This window comes from Ogataea parapolymorpha, chromosome VI (genome assembly GCF_000187245.1).
Source record: "Ogataea parapolymorpha DL-1 chromosome VI, whole genome shotgun sequence".
In the NCBI taxonomy this organism is placed as follows: Eukaryota; Fungi; Ascomycota; class Pichiomycetes; order Pichiales; family Pichiaceae; genus Ogataea; species Ogataea parapolymorpha.
The window spans coordinates 915,688-928,832 of record NC_027861.1 but is presented as its reverse complement, the minus strand read 5'-3'; the positions used below and the strand labels follow the sequence as shown (position 1 = coordinate 928,832).

General features: G+C 52.5%; 9 protein-coding genes across 9 annotated transcripts; 6 read left to right on the top strand and 3 right to left on the bottom strand.

The window, feature by feature from the left end:
* Nucleotide 1: 1 nt before the first annotated feature.
* HPODL_01661 (putative membrane protein) lies at nt 2-886 on the bottom strand (the record flags this gene model as incomplete). Its single annotated transcript, XM_014078175.1, has 1 exon — nt 2-886. The coding sequence occupies one exon, from the start codon at nt 884-886 to the stop codon at nt 2-4; it is 885 nt and encodes a 294-aa protein (XP_013933650.1).
* Nucleotides 887-937: 51 nt separating this feature from the next.
* On the bottom strand, nt 938-2,125 carry HPODL_01660 (Vacuolar protein sorting-associated protein 62; the record flags this gene model as incomplete). Its single annotated transcript, XM_014078174.1, has 1 exon — nt 938-2,125. The coding sequence occupies one exon, from the start codon at nt 2,123-2,125 to the stop codon at nt 938-940; it is 1,188 nt and encodes a 395-aa protein (XP_013933649.1).
* Nucleotides 2,126-2,257: 132 nt separating this feature from the next.
* On the top strand, nt 2,258-3,340 carry HPODL_01659 (Alpha-1,2 mannosyltransferase KTR1; the record flags this gene model as incomplete). The annotated part of the gene is made up of 1 exon (XM_014078173.1): nt 2,258-3,340. One exon carries the CDS (start codon nt 2,258-2,260, stop codon nt 3,338-3,340), a length of 1,083 nt encoding a protein of 360 aa, XP_013933648.1.
* A 629-nt stretch (nt 3,341-3,969) lies between these two features.
* Nucleotides 3,970-5,490, top strand: HPODL_01658 (uncharacterized protein; the record flags this gene model as incomplete). Its single annotated transcript, XM_014078172.1, has 1 exon — nt 3,970-5,490. One exon carries the CDS (start codon nt 3,970-3,972, stop codon nt 5,488-5,490), a length of 1,521 nt encoding a protein of 506 aa, XP_013933647.1.
* A 113-nt stretch (nt 5,491-5,603) lies between these two features.
* On the top strand, nt 5,604-8,204 carry HPODL_01657 (Importin subunit beta-1; the record flags this gene model as incomplete). The annotated part of the gene is made up of 1 exon (XM_014078171.1): nt 5,604-8,204. The coding sequence occupies one exon, from the start codon at nt 5,604-5,606 to the stop codon at nt 8,202-8,204; it is 2,601 nt and encodes an 866-aa protein (XP_013933646.1).
* A 97-nt stretch (nt 8,205-8,301) lies between these two features.
* On the top strand, nt 8,302-9,177 carry HPODL_01656 (uncharacterized protein; the record flags this gene model as incomplete). Its single annotated transcript, XM_014078170.1, has 1 exon — nt 8,302-9,177. The coding sequence occupies one exon, from the start codon at nt 8,302-8,304 to the stop codon at nt 9,175-9,177; it is 876 nt and encodes a 291-aa protein (XP_013933645.1).
* Nucleotides 9,178-9,207: 30 nt separating this feature from the next.
* HPODL_01655 (60S ribosomal protein L26-B) lies at nt 9,208-9,591 on the bottom strand (the record flags this gene model as incomplete). The annotated part of the gene is made up of 1 exon (XM_014078169.1): nt 9,208-9,591. One exon carries the CDS (start codon nt 9,589-9,591, stop codon nt 9,208-9,210), a length of 384 nt encoding a protein of 127 aa, XP_013933644.1.
* A 267-nt stretch (nt 9,592-9,858) lies between these two features.
* HPODL_01654 (Ribonucleoside-diphosphate reductase large chain 1) lies at nt 9,859-12,447 on the top strand (the record flags this gene model as incomplete). Its single annotated transcript, XM_014078168.1, has 1 exon — nt 9,859-12,447. One exon carries the CDS (start codon nt 9,859-9,861, stop codon nt 12,445-12,447), a length of 2,589 nt encoding a protein of 862 aa, XP_013933643.1.
* A 186-nt stretch (nt 12,448-12,633) lies between these two features.
* HPODL_01653 (calmodulin) lies at nt 12,634-13,126 on the top strand (the record flags this gene model as incomplete). Its single annotated transcript, XM_014078167.1, has 2 exons — nt 12,634-12,636; nt 12,680-13,126. The coding sequence occupies 2 exons, from the start codon at nt 12,634-12,636 to the stop codon at nt 13,124-13,126; spliced, it is 450 nt and encodes a 149-aa protein (XP_013933642.1).
* Nucleotides 13,127-13,145: the final 19 nt, after the last annotated feature.

The window sequence follows — 13,145 nt, the reverse complement described above, 5'->3', positions numbered from 1 at the left end:
ACTATTTTTCAACAGGATTGATGTTGCGCATGAACTCGTAGAAGTAATCCCAGTATTTTGGTTGCACGATTGTATCGTTGTGGTGTGCTCCAGCAAATGCCTTCCAGGTTTTGTTTTTCGATTTGCTCAGCTCGTACAGCGTGCGCATGTGCTCGGGGGGCACGATCTCGTCCTCAAGTGCGCTCAGAAATAGAATTGGAATGGTGTCTGGAATGCGCACGATTTCGTCCTCGGATGCCCAGATCTCGTGGCACAGAGCCTTGAATGGCGACAAAATTGGGAAGATGTGCGGAATAACCTTGCGAACGCTCAGGAACGTGTTTTCTAGAATGATGCCAGAGACGAGATTCGCATAGTTGGCCGCAATGTAGAGGGTGACGGCGCCGCCCAGAGACCGGCCGTACAAAACAAGCGACGACTCTGCCAACTGCGCGTGCGACGCCACGTATTCCATCACGGTATCGGCGTCGATCTTGAGCCCCTTCTCGCTCGGCGCCCCGGTCGATTTGCCGTAGCCTCGGTAGGAATAAATTAGAACATTGTAGCGCAACTGTTCGTAGATGTATTTCACAACAGGCAGGAAATGGCCGATGTTGCCGGCATTGGGCGACAGGATCATCACCGTTTTGTTCGTGTAGTCGATGCTGTTCTTGTCGTGCAGAAGGAGATAGCCCTTGAGAGTCTCGCCATCTTTAGTCTTGAGACTAAGGTCTTCGTAAGTCAGACCGTACTCGGCAGGAGTATCGACGTGGTCTCGCGCGCCGTTCAGGCCAGAGGGATAAATGATGTTGCTCTGGTATTTGTAAATTCCAAGCAGTGCAGCCACTGCAACCGTTGACCCAATAACGAAACTAATTTTGACAAAATAGAGAGGGAGATCAAACATAATTAAAATATTTAATTTATTAATTTATTAATTTATTTATTTCGTTACTCATTATCCGTAGATGACATCCATTATCCAGCAAAAATAGCCTCCAAACGTCAAAGTTTTCACCAATTTCTGCAAAATGCGCGGCCGTATCTTGTTGTACAGATTTCCGCAGCTGTTATTTCCCTCAGACTCGAAATAGCCGTTGCCGTACTTGATGTATCGCCGTACGTTGCAACCGTTCCAAAAATTCCACCATTTGGCCCGCTGGCACGGCGAGGTCCGCAACAGATTCTTGCACAGCGGTCCGCACGGCCCGTCGATGTACTTCCACTCGAACGGAGACCACCGCTGGCGCGGGTCCGACGGAGGCAGCTTCTTGTCGCCCCAATAGCCCATGAAATGGAGCCAGTTGCCCAACTGTTCCTCTCTGCCCGGATGCGACCCGTTCGCATACTCCACTGTTTCACCGTCGTATGTATATGCCAAAAAGTTTAGCGACGGGTTCCACAGCGGACCTCTATCGGTAAAGTCGGACAGTATTGAGTACGGCAGGTCATGTGCATGCTGTCCCGTGGACGCGTAGTTGGCGTGTGTTCCGCGGGCAGCGAAAATCACCGGGTGCTGGTCCAGTTTCTCGAGGTTTGTATAGAAGTACGCTCCGCCGCCTCCGTGTGCACTCATCCACACAATCACCGGCTCGCCCTTGTAGAAACGCACGAGCGAGTGTTCCCAATCGCCAACGTGGTCTCCGAAGGGTCCGGTTCCCATCACGTACGGGCCCTCGTTAAAAGAGTAGAAGTAGAACCAGTAGGCGTCAACCCAGCCGTTGCCCTTGTCCACCACAATGAGCGTAGCAGGCACGTCCGGAAGCTCTCCCGTGTAGAAATTTGGTCTGTTTTTGGCCCCCGTGATCCATCCGGGGTCCTTGTCGAAGTCCTCGTTCGCCGTCATGAACACGGGGTTCACCGGAGAATGGTATCCCTGCAGGGCTTCCAAGGCGGAGAGGTTGAGCGAGGGGCCAAACTGGTCGAGTTTGGTGCCGTTGGCTAGCTCAGCGTGGAAATGTGTCACAAACTCCGCAATGTTGTATGGCATGTACCGCTCCTCAGAATAAAGATACACCAGGGGAGCGTAGTCTATCACGTACGCCGGAACATGTCCCGGCCTCAAAGTGCGCTCGTGCGGGTCCGGCCAGGCCTTAAGCGGCGGTAGGCTCTTGAGGGTGGAGAGTCGCATCTCGGGCAAGTACATTCCGTGACTTGCGACAAGCCAGGTGCACAAAATAAATATGGGTAGCATAGCAAGGGAAAGGATAATAAAGTTAAAACTTATTTATACGATAAGGACGGATATTTATTGATCGACGCGACGATAAATTTTTTCATGATCCAAGCCCTGTTGCTGGTAGTCGCAGCGGTGTTTATCTCGTGGCAAAACAGCTTCGTGGGGCCTTTCTTCCAAGATCCAGGGCCGGAATTGGCTGCTTCGGCCAACCAACCGCAAGATCTCCAGAATGCCACGCTTTACACGCTGTGCCGCAACAGCGATCTCTATGACATGCTCGAGACGATCCAGAACTATGAGGACCGATTCAACGGCCGGTTCCACTACGATTGGGTTTTCCTTAACGACAAGCCGTTCGACGATACTTTCAAACTAGAAGTGTCGAACTTGGTCTCCGGAAAAGCCAGATTTGGCCAGATCGACGCACACCACTGGCAGTTCCCTTCAAGTCTGAATCGTACACTCATGGAGGAAAACATCCAGAAACTGCTTTCCGACGAGGACGGCGTGCTGCCGTACGCCGACTCTGTCTCTTATAGACACATGTGCCGGTTCGAAAGCGGGTTCTTCTACCGACATCCGCTGCTCCAGGAGTACAAGTACTTCTGGCGGGTCGAGCCGGGCGTCAAGCTCTACTGCGACATAGACTATGACATCTTTGCACACATGAACGCCCACAAATACGCATACGCATTTGCCCTTAGCATTTTGGAGTACCCAAAGTCTATTCCCTCGCTGTTTCGTCATGTTAAGGACTATCTGCTGTTGGCCGGCAAGGAAGCGCTCCTGCACGACGAGTCCAACTATTCCAGGTTTGTGTACGATGGTACCACAGATTCGTACAATTTGTGCCATTTTTGGACGAACTTGGAGCTCGGAGATCTGGACGTGTTCCGCTCGCAGGAATATAATGAGATGTTCGAGTATCTCGACCGGCAGAACGGGTTTTTCTACGAGCGCTGGGGAGACGCCCCCGTGCGCTCGCTCATTCTGTCACTCATCCTGAAAAAGGGCCAGATCCACCGGCTTGCAGACATCGGCTACATACACGAACCGTATCTCCAATGTCCGACGGATGCGGCTCTGCGGCGCGCGAAAAAATGTTCGTGCAACCCGGACATGGACTTCACCCACAATTGGTACAGCTGCTCGTGGTGGTTCGACCGTCTTGACGGCTCATAGACTCAGATATTTAGTGTTGTACTCCGCGACGATCCAGTCGAGTCCTGCTCTAATGTTTTCTCCCGTGTACGCGCTGCCAAAGATGATCTGCCACGCGTGATTTTCGAGCCGCTCGAGTCCGAGAATCCGCACGATTTCTGTCCGCAGTTCGTCCCTATCCCCTGTAAATAAGTCTATCTTGTTGACCATGATGAGCACGCCGCAGCCCGCGAGGCGGTCCTCGCCCAGCACTCTGCTGAACTCAACAAAGTTCTCCTGGAGCCTATGGAGACTGGAACTGTCTATCACCCACATGAGAAAGTCCGTCTTTTCGAAATAATTGAACCAGAACGCCCGCAGCGAAGTTTGACCCCCGATGTCCCAGATGTTTATGTTGAAGCCGGCGTAAGGAACGGTGCAGATGTCGAAGCCCATCGTCGGGCTCGTTTCCTTGACGTTCTGGCCCAGCATGCTCTTGACGATAGTCGATTTGCCGGAATTATCCAGACCCAGAAGCAGTAAGCGCACTTCTTTTTCCTTGAGCTTTTGTTTGCGGATGATGGACAACAGACCCATAAAAAATAAATAGTGCACCCAAAAAAAAATAAATAAATTATAGATCAATTACCCAATTTGCTAAATTATTTTTCATGGCAAAACGTAAGGTGGTAGATAAACAGGTCTCGATCCTCAAGTTTTGCCGAACAGGCAGCGGCCACGAAGAGACGCTTAAGAAAGAGGTCACGGTTATAGATCTCGTCAGCGATAACGAGCAGGAGTCGCTGTTTGTCTGCGATTCAGAGGAAGAACTGCCGTATCAGGAAGAGCGAAGCACGCAGTTTGCTTGTCCTGTTTGCGAAGTGGACATCGCACACTTGTCGCTGGACGACCGCACAGTCCACGTGGAGGCGTGTCTTGTTAACCCAAATACGAAAAAGGTCCTGTATAGACGGATCAAGACGACGGGTGTGGTGGAGCAGACGAAAAAGAAATGCGACAGGCGACCGCGACCGCCGATCCCTGACGAGAAGATCCTTAGTTTTGAAAACCATACCATCGCCGTTGACGCTTTCTGCTACGCCCCTCACCCTGCCATTTCTGTGTATTTATTGACGCACTTCCATTCAGACCATTATGGAGGCCTCACCAAGAACTGGGACCACGGCTCGGTTATCATTGTGACACCTATAACTCGCAACTTACTGGTTTACAAATTCGGGGTGAACCCAGACCTCCTGCTCAGTGTGGATTATAACCAGACCATCGAGGTGCCCCACACCGATCTCAAAATAACCTGTCTCGACGCGAACCACTGTCCCGGAAGCGGCATCTTTGTGATCGAATCGCCCGGGCTGCGGTACCTGCATTGCGGAGACTGCCGTATCAACAAGCCGATGCTGGAGTCGCTGATGCAGATTGGCCGGTTCCACAAGATATATCTCGACACCACGTATCTGAACCCGTTATACAATTTCCCCAAACAGGAGATAGTTATAGACGAGTTATGCAAGCTGTTGCAAAGCAAGATGGAAACCATGCAGTTTTCGCAGCAGCGGGTTATAGACTTTTTCGTCGACCGCAAACCACAAAAGTTCCTCATTGTCATCGGCACGTACCTCATAGGCAAGGAGCGGCTTGCGATCAAGCTTGCTGAGGCGCTGCAGACCAAGATCTACTGCAACGAAGAGAAAAAAAACGTTCTTAGCCAGTTTGGATGGCCAAACTTGGATAACCTACTAGACACGCATAACCCAGAAAGCTGCCAGATCCATCTCGCCGCACTCCCGAAGCTGAACAAGGACTATCTCGCAGAGCAGCTCAAGACGTACTCGCGCCATTTCAAGGCTGCGATCGGAATCCGTCCCACAGGGTGGTCTGTGCGATACGGAAAGCCGGTACCTTCGCTGGACGCTATGGTGGCCGCGGAGTCCCCAGAAATGGTGTACGCGGCTATCTCGAAGCATTTCGACCGGTTCCGCGAGGACAACAAGGCGCGCGTGCTACAGATCCCATACTCGGAACACAGCTCGTATAGGGAGTTATTCTATTTTGCAAATCTGCTCGAATACGACGAGCTGGTTGCCACAGTGTCCCCGCATAACCAAGACGAGCAGCTCGCGATGCTGCGCGAATTCAAAAATTACGACAGGTTGTGTATAGAAAATTTCTAAAATAACTGGATTATGCCGGCCGGGTAAGCCTGCCTCACCCCCGGTTGCGGGTGGGCCTCCCATCCAAAACAAATTCACAAAGTTTGCAAACAAATAAATATTTTAGTCAAGCCATGGATGTTAGCAATCTGCTGGAGAACGCCATTTTGAGCTCCGACCCGGGCGAGCGTGGCCGCGCAGAGGCCGAGCTCTTGCGGTTGTCGGAGCAGAGCTGGGGCGCGTATCTTCTGAGCATGGTAGAGGTGCTGAGTAATGAAACAAAGAGGACAGAGGTGCGGATCTTGGCGGGACTGTCGCTGAAAAACCAGCTTGTGTCGAAGGATCCGGTCAAGAAGCAGCAGCTGGCCGAGCGGTGGGTGCAGCAGGACAACGATCTAAAGCAAAAGATCAAGGACACGGCGCTGCAGACCCTGCTGACGCGTGACGAACGTGTGGCAAACGCTGCGGCCCAGCTGGTGGCTGCTGTGGCCGATATCGAGCTTCCGCTGGGAACGTGGAATGAGCTGATGCACATCATAGTGGACAACACAAAGGCAGACAAGCCGGTGAACGTGAAGAGGGCGTCGCTTCTGGCCATAGGGTACGTTTGCGAGAGTGCGGATGCCACGAACCCGGCCGTGGTGGCGCAGGCGAACGGGATTCTGATTGCGATTGTGCAGGGCGCGCAGTCGTCGGAGCCCAGCACGGTTGTGCGGAAAACGGCCATCAATGCGCTGGTTAATTCGCTGGAGTTCATTGCGGGCAATTTCGAGCGCGAGGGAGAGCGGAACTACATCATGCAAGTGGTGTGCGAGGCCACGACGGCGTCGGACCCGGAGCTGCAGGCGTTGGCGTTCGGGGCGCTGGCCAAGATTATGAGTCTTTACTACCAGTACATGGGGATCTACATGGAGAAGGCCCTGTACGGTCTGACGGTTTCTGGCATGCAGAGCTCTGACGACAGGGTGGCATGCATGGCGGTGGAATTCTGGAGCACGGTCTGCGAGGAGGAGCTGGAGATAGCAATTCAGCTGGAAGAGTACAAGGACCAGCCACCATCAGACCTTGTTTCGTACAATTTTGCGCTGGTGGCGATCACGGACGTGCTGCCGACGCTTCTGAGCCTGCTTTTGCGTCAGAACGAAGACCCTGAGGACGACGACTGGTCGGTGGCCATGGCTGCTGGCGCCTGTCTGCAGCTTTTTGCACAGAACACTACGAATTACGTGGTGCAGCCTGTGCTGCAGTTTGTGGAGGCCAATTTGAACCAGCCCAACTGGAGAAATAAAGAGGCCGCCGTGATGGCGTTCGGCTCGATCCTGGATGGCCCCGACCGCTCGGAGCTGACCGTTCTGATCGGCCAAGCGCTCAGGCCGATCTTGGCCCTCATGAAGGATGAGTCGCTGCAAGTCAAAGAAACCGTCGCCTGGTGTGTGGGCAGAATAGCAGACATGGTGGTCGAGGCGATCGACGTCAACACGATGCTTCCCGAGGTGATCCAGGCGTTGGCTGCTGGTTTGCAGGACCATCCGAAAGTCAGCACCAACTGCTGCTGGACCCTCATCAATCTTGTGGAACAGCTATGTGTGGATGCCAAGGACTCTCCTTCGAGCATCATGTCGCAATATTACCCAATGGTGGTGCCGATTTTGATCCAGAACACAAATTTACCCGATAATGAGCACTCGGCCAGAACGTCGGCCTATGAGGCGTTGTCGACGCTTGTATTGTACAGCAGCGCCAACGACATGCAGATGGTGAACCAGATTGCATCGGAGTCGCTTGCGAAGCTCGACCAGACCATTTCTGTGCTGATGCAGGGAACAGTGGTTTCTGGCGAGGAGAAAGCCGTGTTGCAAGAGTTACAAGCCAATATTCTGTCCCTGCTGACGAATGTGGTGCGTCGAATTGGTGGCGACATCGCCGCCGTATCTGATCAGCTGATGGAGAAGTTTTTGCGGCTGCTGCAGATTCAGGAACCAAATTCGATCATTGAAGAGGACATTTTCATTGCCATTTCGTCCATTGCGTCCGCCATCGACGTCCAGTTCGAGAAGTACATGCCGTCGTTTTTGACGTTTCTCACCAAGGCGCTCGAGAATACCGACTCGCCCGTCTGCGACGCTGCCATCGGCCTCGTGGTGGACATTTCTCATTCCCTCGGAAACGCATTTATTCCGTACTGCCAAGGGTTTATGGCCATCTTGGGAAACACGCTTTCGAGCCAGAACGTGCGTCGTGAGCTGCGGCCGTTGATTCTCTCGTGTTTCGGCGACATCGCGTCGTCCATCGGAGCTGAGTTTATTCAATATTTACAGGTCGTGATGAACATCTGCAGCTCTGCGCAGCAGCTGGAGCCTGAGGACGCGTCTCTGGAGACTGAAGACTACATTTTGAGTGTGAAGGAGGCCGTTCTGGACACCTACGTGGGAATCGTGACCGGTTTGCACGACTACCCGGATGCTTTGCAGCCGTACACGCTCCAGATCGCCACATTCCTGATGCAAGTGTACCATAACCAGGCCATGTGTTCGAGCGAAAGTGTATGTCGGTCTGCCGTGGGGCTGCTCGGAGATCTGGCCCAGATCTTCAGCGACGGCAGACTGAGAGAGTTGTATCAACAGGACTGGGTGGGTGAGTTTATCAAGAAGACCAGAACCAACCAGAGATTTTCCCAGGGCACCAGAGACACAGCTAGATGGGCAAGAGAGCAGCAGAAGCTGCAACTACAGTAAAAAGCCCGTCCTCTTCATCATTTTTTTCTAGTAGCATATCCCCCTGACTATATAAATAATAATAATAACCCAGAAATTATTCTCCACAATTTATAGTATGTCTGCTTTTTCAGATAAGCAATTCGATGCGAAGCAGTACGGCGACTTCCGGCCGCAATACCCAAGCTCTCTGTTTGACATCATTCTCAAGTACCACGGCTCTGTGCCAGGCAACAAGTTCGGCACGTTGCTGGACATTGGGTGTGGCACAGGACAGGCGTTCAAGCCATTGAGCCCCCACTTCCAAAAAGTGGTGGCCACAGACCTGTCGACGGTGATGGTGGAGCGGTCCAAAGAGGTGGCACGCACATTGAGCACGCCTGTGGAGTTTTATGTGTGTCCTGCAGAAAAAGTCCCCGTCGAAGACGCATCGGTTGATGTCGTGGTGGCTGGAGAGTGCGTGCACTGGTTCGACACTGACAAATGGTTCAACGAGCTCAGCAGACTGCTGCGAGACAATGGCACGGTGGCTTACTTTGCCTACGTGGATCCCGTGTTTGTCGGCGCGCCCGAGGCCAACCAGATCTATGATGAGATGGTGTACGAGGACGGGGCGTTTTTGGGACCATACTGGGAGCAGCCGGGACGCGGCATCTTAAGACGGCTGTACAAGGACGTGAATGAGAAATTGGCCGCCGATTCCCGATTCTCCAATGTCGAGGTGGTGTACCACGACCCGGCAAAAGAGCCTGCAGAGAACGCAAAATTCACCATCTCCAGAAATCTGACCGTGGCCGAATATCTCAACTACGCCAAGACTTGGAGTTCGTACCACAGGTGGCAGATGGCGAACCAGAAAAAGCCTGACGCCCAGGACCCGCTGCAGGAAGTGTACAGGCGGCTCAACACCAGGCTTGGCTGGGACCTACAAACGAGCATCCAGATCTCGTGGAAAACTGTGTACGTTCTTGCCCGCAAAGTCGGACACAAATAACAATATCGGTTTTATTAGTATATGACACTTCTACTCGGCCTTTCCACCCTTTCTCTCAATCAAAGCCTTTCTGTCCTTGTCCAAGTGCAATTTGGTGATGACGACCTTGGATGGGTGGATGTTGACTGGCACGCTGGCACCGTTGGATTTCTCTTTGGTCAATTTTTCGAGTTGGATGGCGTATTTCAGTCTGTACACGGAGGAGATGGTTCCCTCCTGGCCCTTCTTGGAACCTCTGACAACGAGAACTTGGTCGTTCTTTCTCACTGGGAGAGCCTTGATTTTGTATTGTTCTCTGAGCTCCTTGGAGAGAGGAGCAGACATCAGAACTCTTCTCACAGAGGATGGAGCGTTGAAGTAAGCCTTTCTGGCCTTGGATCTGGAGGAGGAGACGTCTTGGGAAATCTTAGCCATGGTTGGTGGAATGAAGTTTTTTTTGTCGAAATTTTTCAAAAGCCAGACAGAAGTGCTTAGGTAAGGAGAATAGGGCACGAGAGACCTAGAATCACATCACGTGACAAAATTTTCCTCCACCTCGCACCTGTGTGATTAGTCAGGCTCGCTGTTTTTGTTTTCGCTCCGCTATTTCCTCGCTGGGTTACCCGCCCACCACGCGTCTTACGCGTCGCGTGCACGCGTATATAAATCCTCTGTTCCACCCTAAACAAATTCACATCCACAATGTACGTTTTGAAAAGAGACGGGCGCAAAGAGCCAGTCAGATTCGACAAGATCACCGCCAGAGTGTCTCGACTGTGCTACGGCCTCGACCCAGAGCACGTCGAGCCCGTTGCCATCACCCAGAGAGTCATCTCTGGTGTCTATCATGGCGTCACTACCATCGAGCTGGACAACCTCGCAGCCGAGACCGCCGCTTACATGACCACGATCCATCCCGACTACGCCACCTTGGCCGCCAGAATTGCCATTTCCAACCTGCACAAGCAAACCACCAAGCAGTTTTCCCAGGTTGTTGACCAGCTGTACCACTATATCAACCCCAAGAACGGCAAGCCTTCGCCGATGATCTCGGACGAAACGTACCGGATTGTCCAAGAGCACGCCGACGAGCTGAACTCTGCCATCGTGTACGACAGAGACTTCTCGTACAACTATTTTGGCTTCAAGACGCTGGAGCGGTCGTACCTCTTGAAGATCGATGGAAAAGTCGCCGAGAGACCCCAGCACATGGTCATGCGTGTGGCCATTGGTATCCATGGCGATGACATTCCGAGCGTCATCGAGACGTACAACCTGATGTCGCAAAAATTCTTCACCCACGCGTCGCCAACTCTGTTTAATGCCGGTACTCCTCATCCACAGATGTCTTCCTGTTTCTTGGTTGCTATGAAGGACGACTCCATCGATGGTATCTACGACACCCTCAAGACCTGTGCTCTGATCTCCAAGGCTGCCGGAGGCATTGGTTTGCACATCCACAACATTAGATCCACCGGATCTTACATCGCTGGAACCAACGGCACGTCCAACGGTATCATTCCAATGGTGAGAGTGTTCAACAACACCGCCAGATACGTCGACCAGGGAGGCAACAAGCGTCCTGGTGCGTTTGCTCTGTACGTTGAGCCATGGCACTCAGATATTTTTGACTTTATCGACATCCGGAAGAACCACGGTAAGGAGGAGATCAGAGCAAGAGACCTGTTCCCTGCGCTGTGGATTCCTGACCTGTTCATGGAGAGAGTCGAGCAGAACGCCGAATGGACGCTGTTCTCGCCTTCCGAGGCTCCAGGGCTTGCCGACGTGTACGGCGACGAGTTCAAGGAGCTGTACACCAGATACGAAAAGGAAGGCCGTGGACGCCAGACTGTCAAGGCCCAGAAGCTGTGGTACGCCATTTTGGAGGCCCAAACCGAGACAGGCACGCCATTCATGCTGTACAAGGACGCCTGCAACTCCAAGACCAACCAGAAGAACCTGGGTATTATCAAGTCGTCTAATTTGTGCTGCGAAATTGTCGAGTACTCGTCTCCAGAGGAGGTGGCCGTGTGTAATTTGGCATCGATCGCCCTGCCGGCCTTCGTCGAGTCCGACGACAATACTAGTTGGTACAACTTTGAGAAGCTGCACCAGATCACCAAGGTTGTCACCAAGAACCTCAACAAGATCATCGACAGAAACTATTATCCTGTTCCGGAGGCAAGAAGATCCAATATGCGCAACAGACCAATTGCCGTGGGTGTTCAAGGTCTGGCCGATGTGTTCATGCAGCTGAGACTGCCTTTTGACTCTCCAGAGGCCAGAGAGCTGAACATCCAGATTTTCGAGACCATCTACCACGGAGCTTTGGAGGCCTCTGCCGAGCTGGCCGTTAGGGATGGCAAGTACGAGACCTTTGAGGGATCGCCAGCTTCGCAAGGTATTTTGCAGTTCGACCTCTGGGGCAAGAAACCAACCGATCTGTGGGACTGGGACTCGCTCAAGGCCCGTATTCAGAAAGATGGACTCAGAAACTCGCTCTTGGTGGCTCCTATGCCAACCGCGTCGACGTCGCAGATCTTGGGATACAACGAGTGTTTCGAGCCTTACACCTCCAACATCTACTCCAGAAGAGTGCTTGCTGGCGAGTTCCAGATCGTCAATCCGTACTTGCTGAGAGACCTTGTTAATCTTGGATTGTGGAACGACTCGATGAAGAATTTCATTATCAAGGACAACGGCTCCGTCCAGAACTTGCCAAATGTGCCACAGGAGTTGAAGGACCTGTACCGTACCGTCTGGGAGATTCCGCAGAAAAGCATCATCGACATGGCGGCCGACAGAGGCGCGTACATCGACCAGTCGCAGTCGATGAATATCCACCTCAAGAACCCAACCATGGGCAAGTTGACGTCGATGCACTTCTACGGCTGGAAGAAGGGACTCAAGACCGGCATGTACTACCTCAGAACCCAGGCTGCTGCTGCCGCCATCCAGTTCACCGTTGACCAGAAATCTGCCGCCACCGCTTCGTCGACGGTTGCTTCGCTCAACAAGCTAAAACTCAAGAAGTACGTTCCGAGAAAAACCTCTTCGAGCGAGGACGTGTCGTTCTCGTCCGCTGACTCGACCGCCGTCGAGACGCCTTCGCCGCAGACCGCTCCCACCAGCATTGAGGGCTCGATGGCCGAGCTGAGCATCAAGGAGGAACCTAAAGAGCCTGAAGAGGCAGAAAACAAGGATGGCTCAGATGAGTACGACATTTTCAACGCCAAGGTCGTCGCATGTGCCATCAACAACCCAGAGGCCTGTGAGATGTGTTCCGGCTGATCAACTAATTGCTAGAAAATTGTATAATGAATAAAGTTTTAAGGTTCAAAATAAATCCCCTTTTTTTTCTCCTTCCGGGCCCAATTAGTCGGATCTGCCAAAACGACACGGGCGAACAACACCATACTAATTTTCTGGCAATCGCCTGTTGACAAACACAAATAAATACGTGTTTATTATTAGAAAATGGTAAGTATCACAGCAATTGTTTGTTCCACCGCTAACGATGCAGAGCGAGAAGTTAACCCCAGAACAGATCGACGAGTTCAAAGAAGCGTTCAGCATTTTCGACAAGGATGGCGACGGCAAGATTTCCGCATCAGAGCTAGGCACAGTGATGAGGGCGCTGGGCCAGAATCCAACGCAGCAGGAACTGAACGACCTGGTGAACGAGATTGACACGAACGGCAACTCCCTGATCGAGTTTTCCGAGTTTCTCACCATGATGGCAAGACAGATCAAGGAGCAGGACGTGGAGGCCGAGATCCTGGAGGCGTTCAAGGTGTTTGACAGTGACGGTGACGGCAAGATCTCCCAGACGGAGCTGGTCCGCGTGCTCACGACCATCGGCGAGAGGCTCACAGAGGAGGAGGCCAGACAGATGCTCCAGGCCGCCGATACCGACTCGGATGGCCAGATCGACATCGAGGAGTTCGCCAAGATCCTGCGTGGGAAATGAGTGTTCACGAAATGTACTA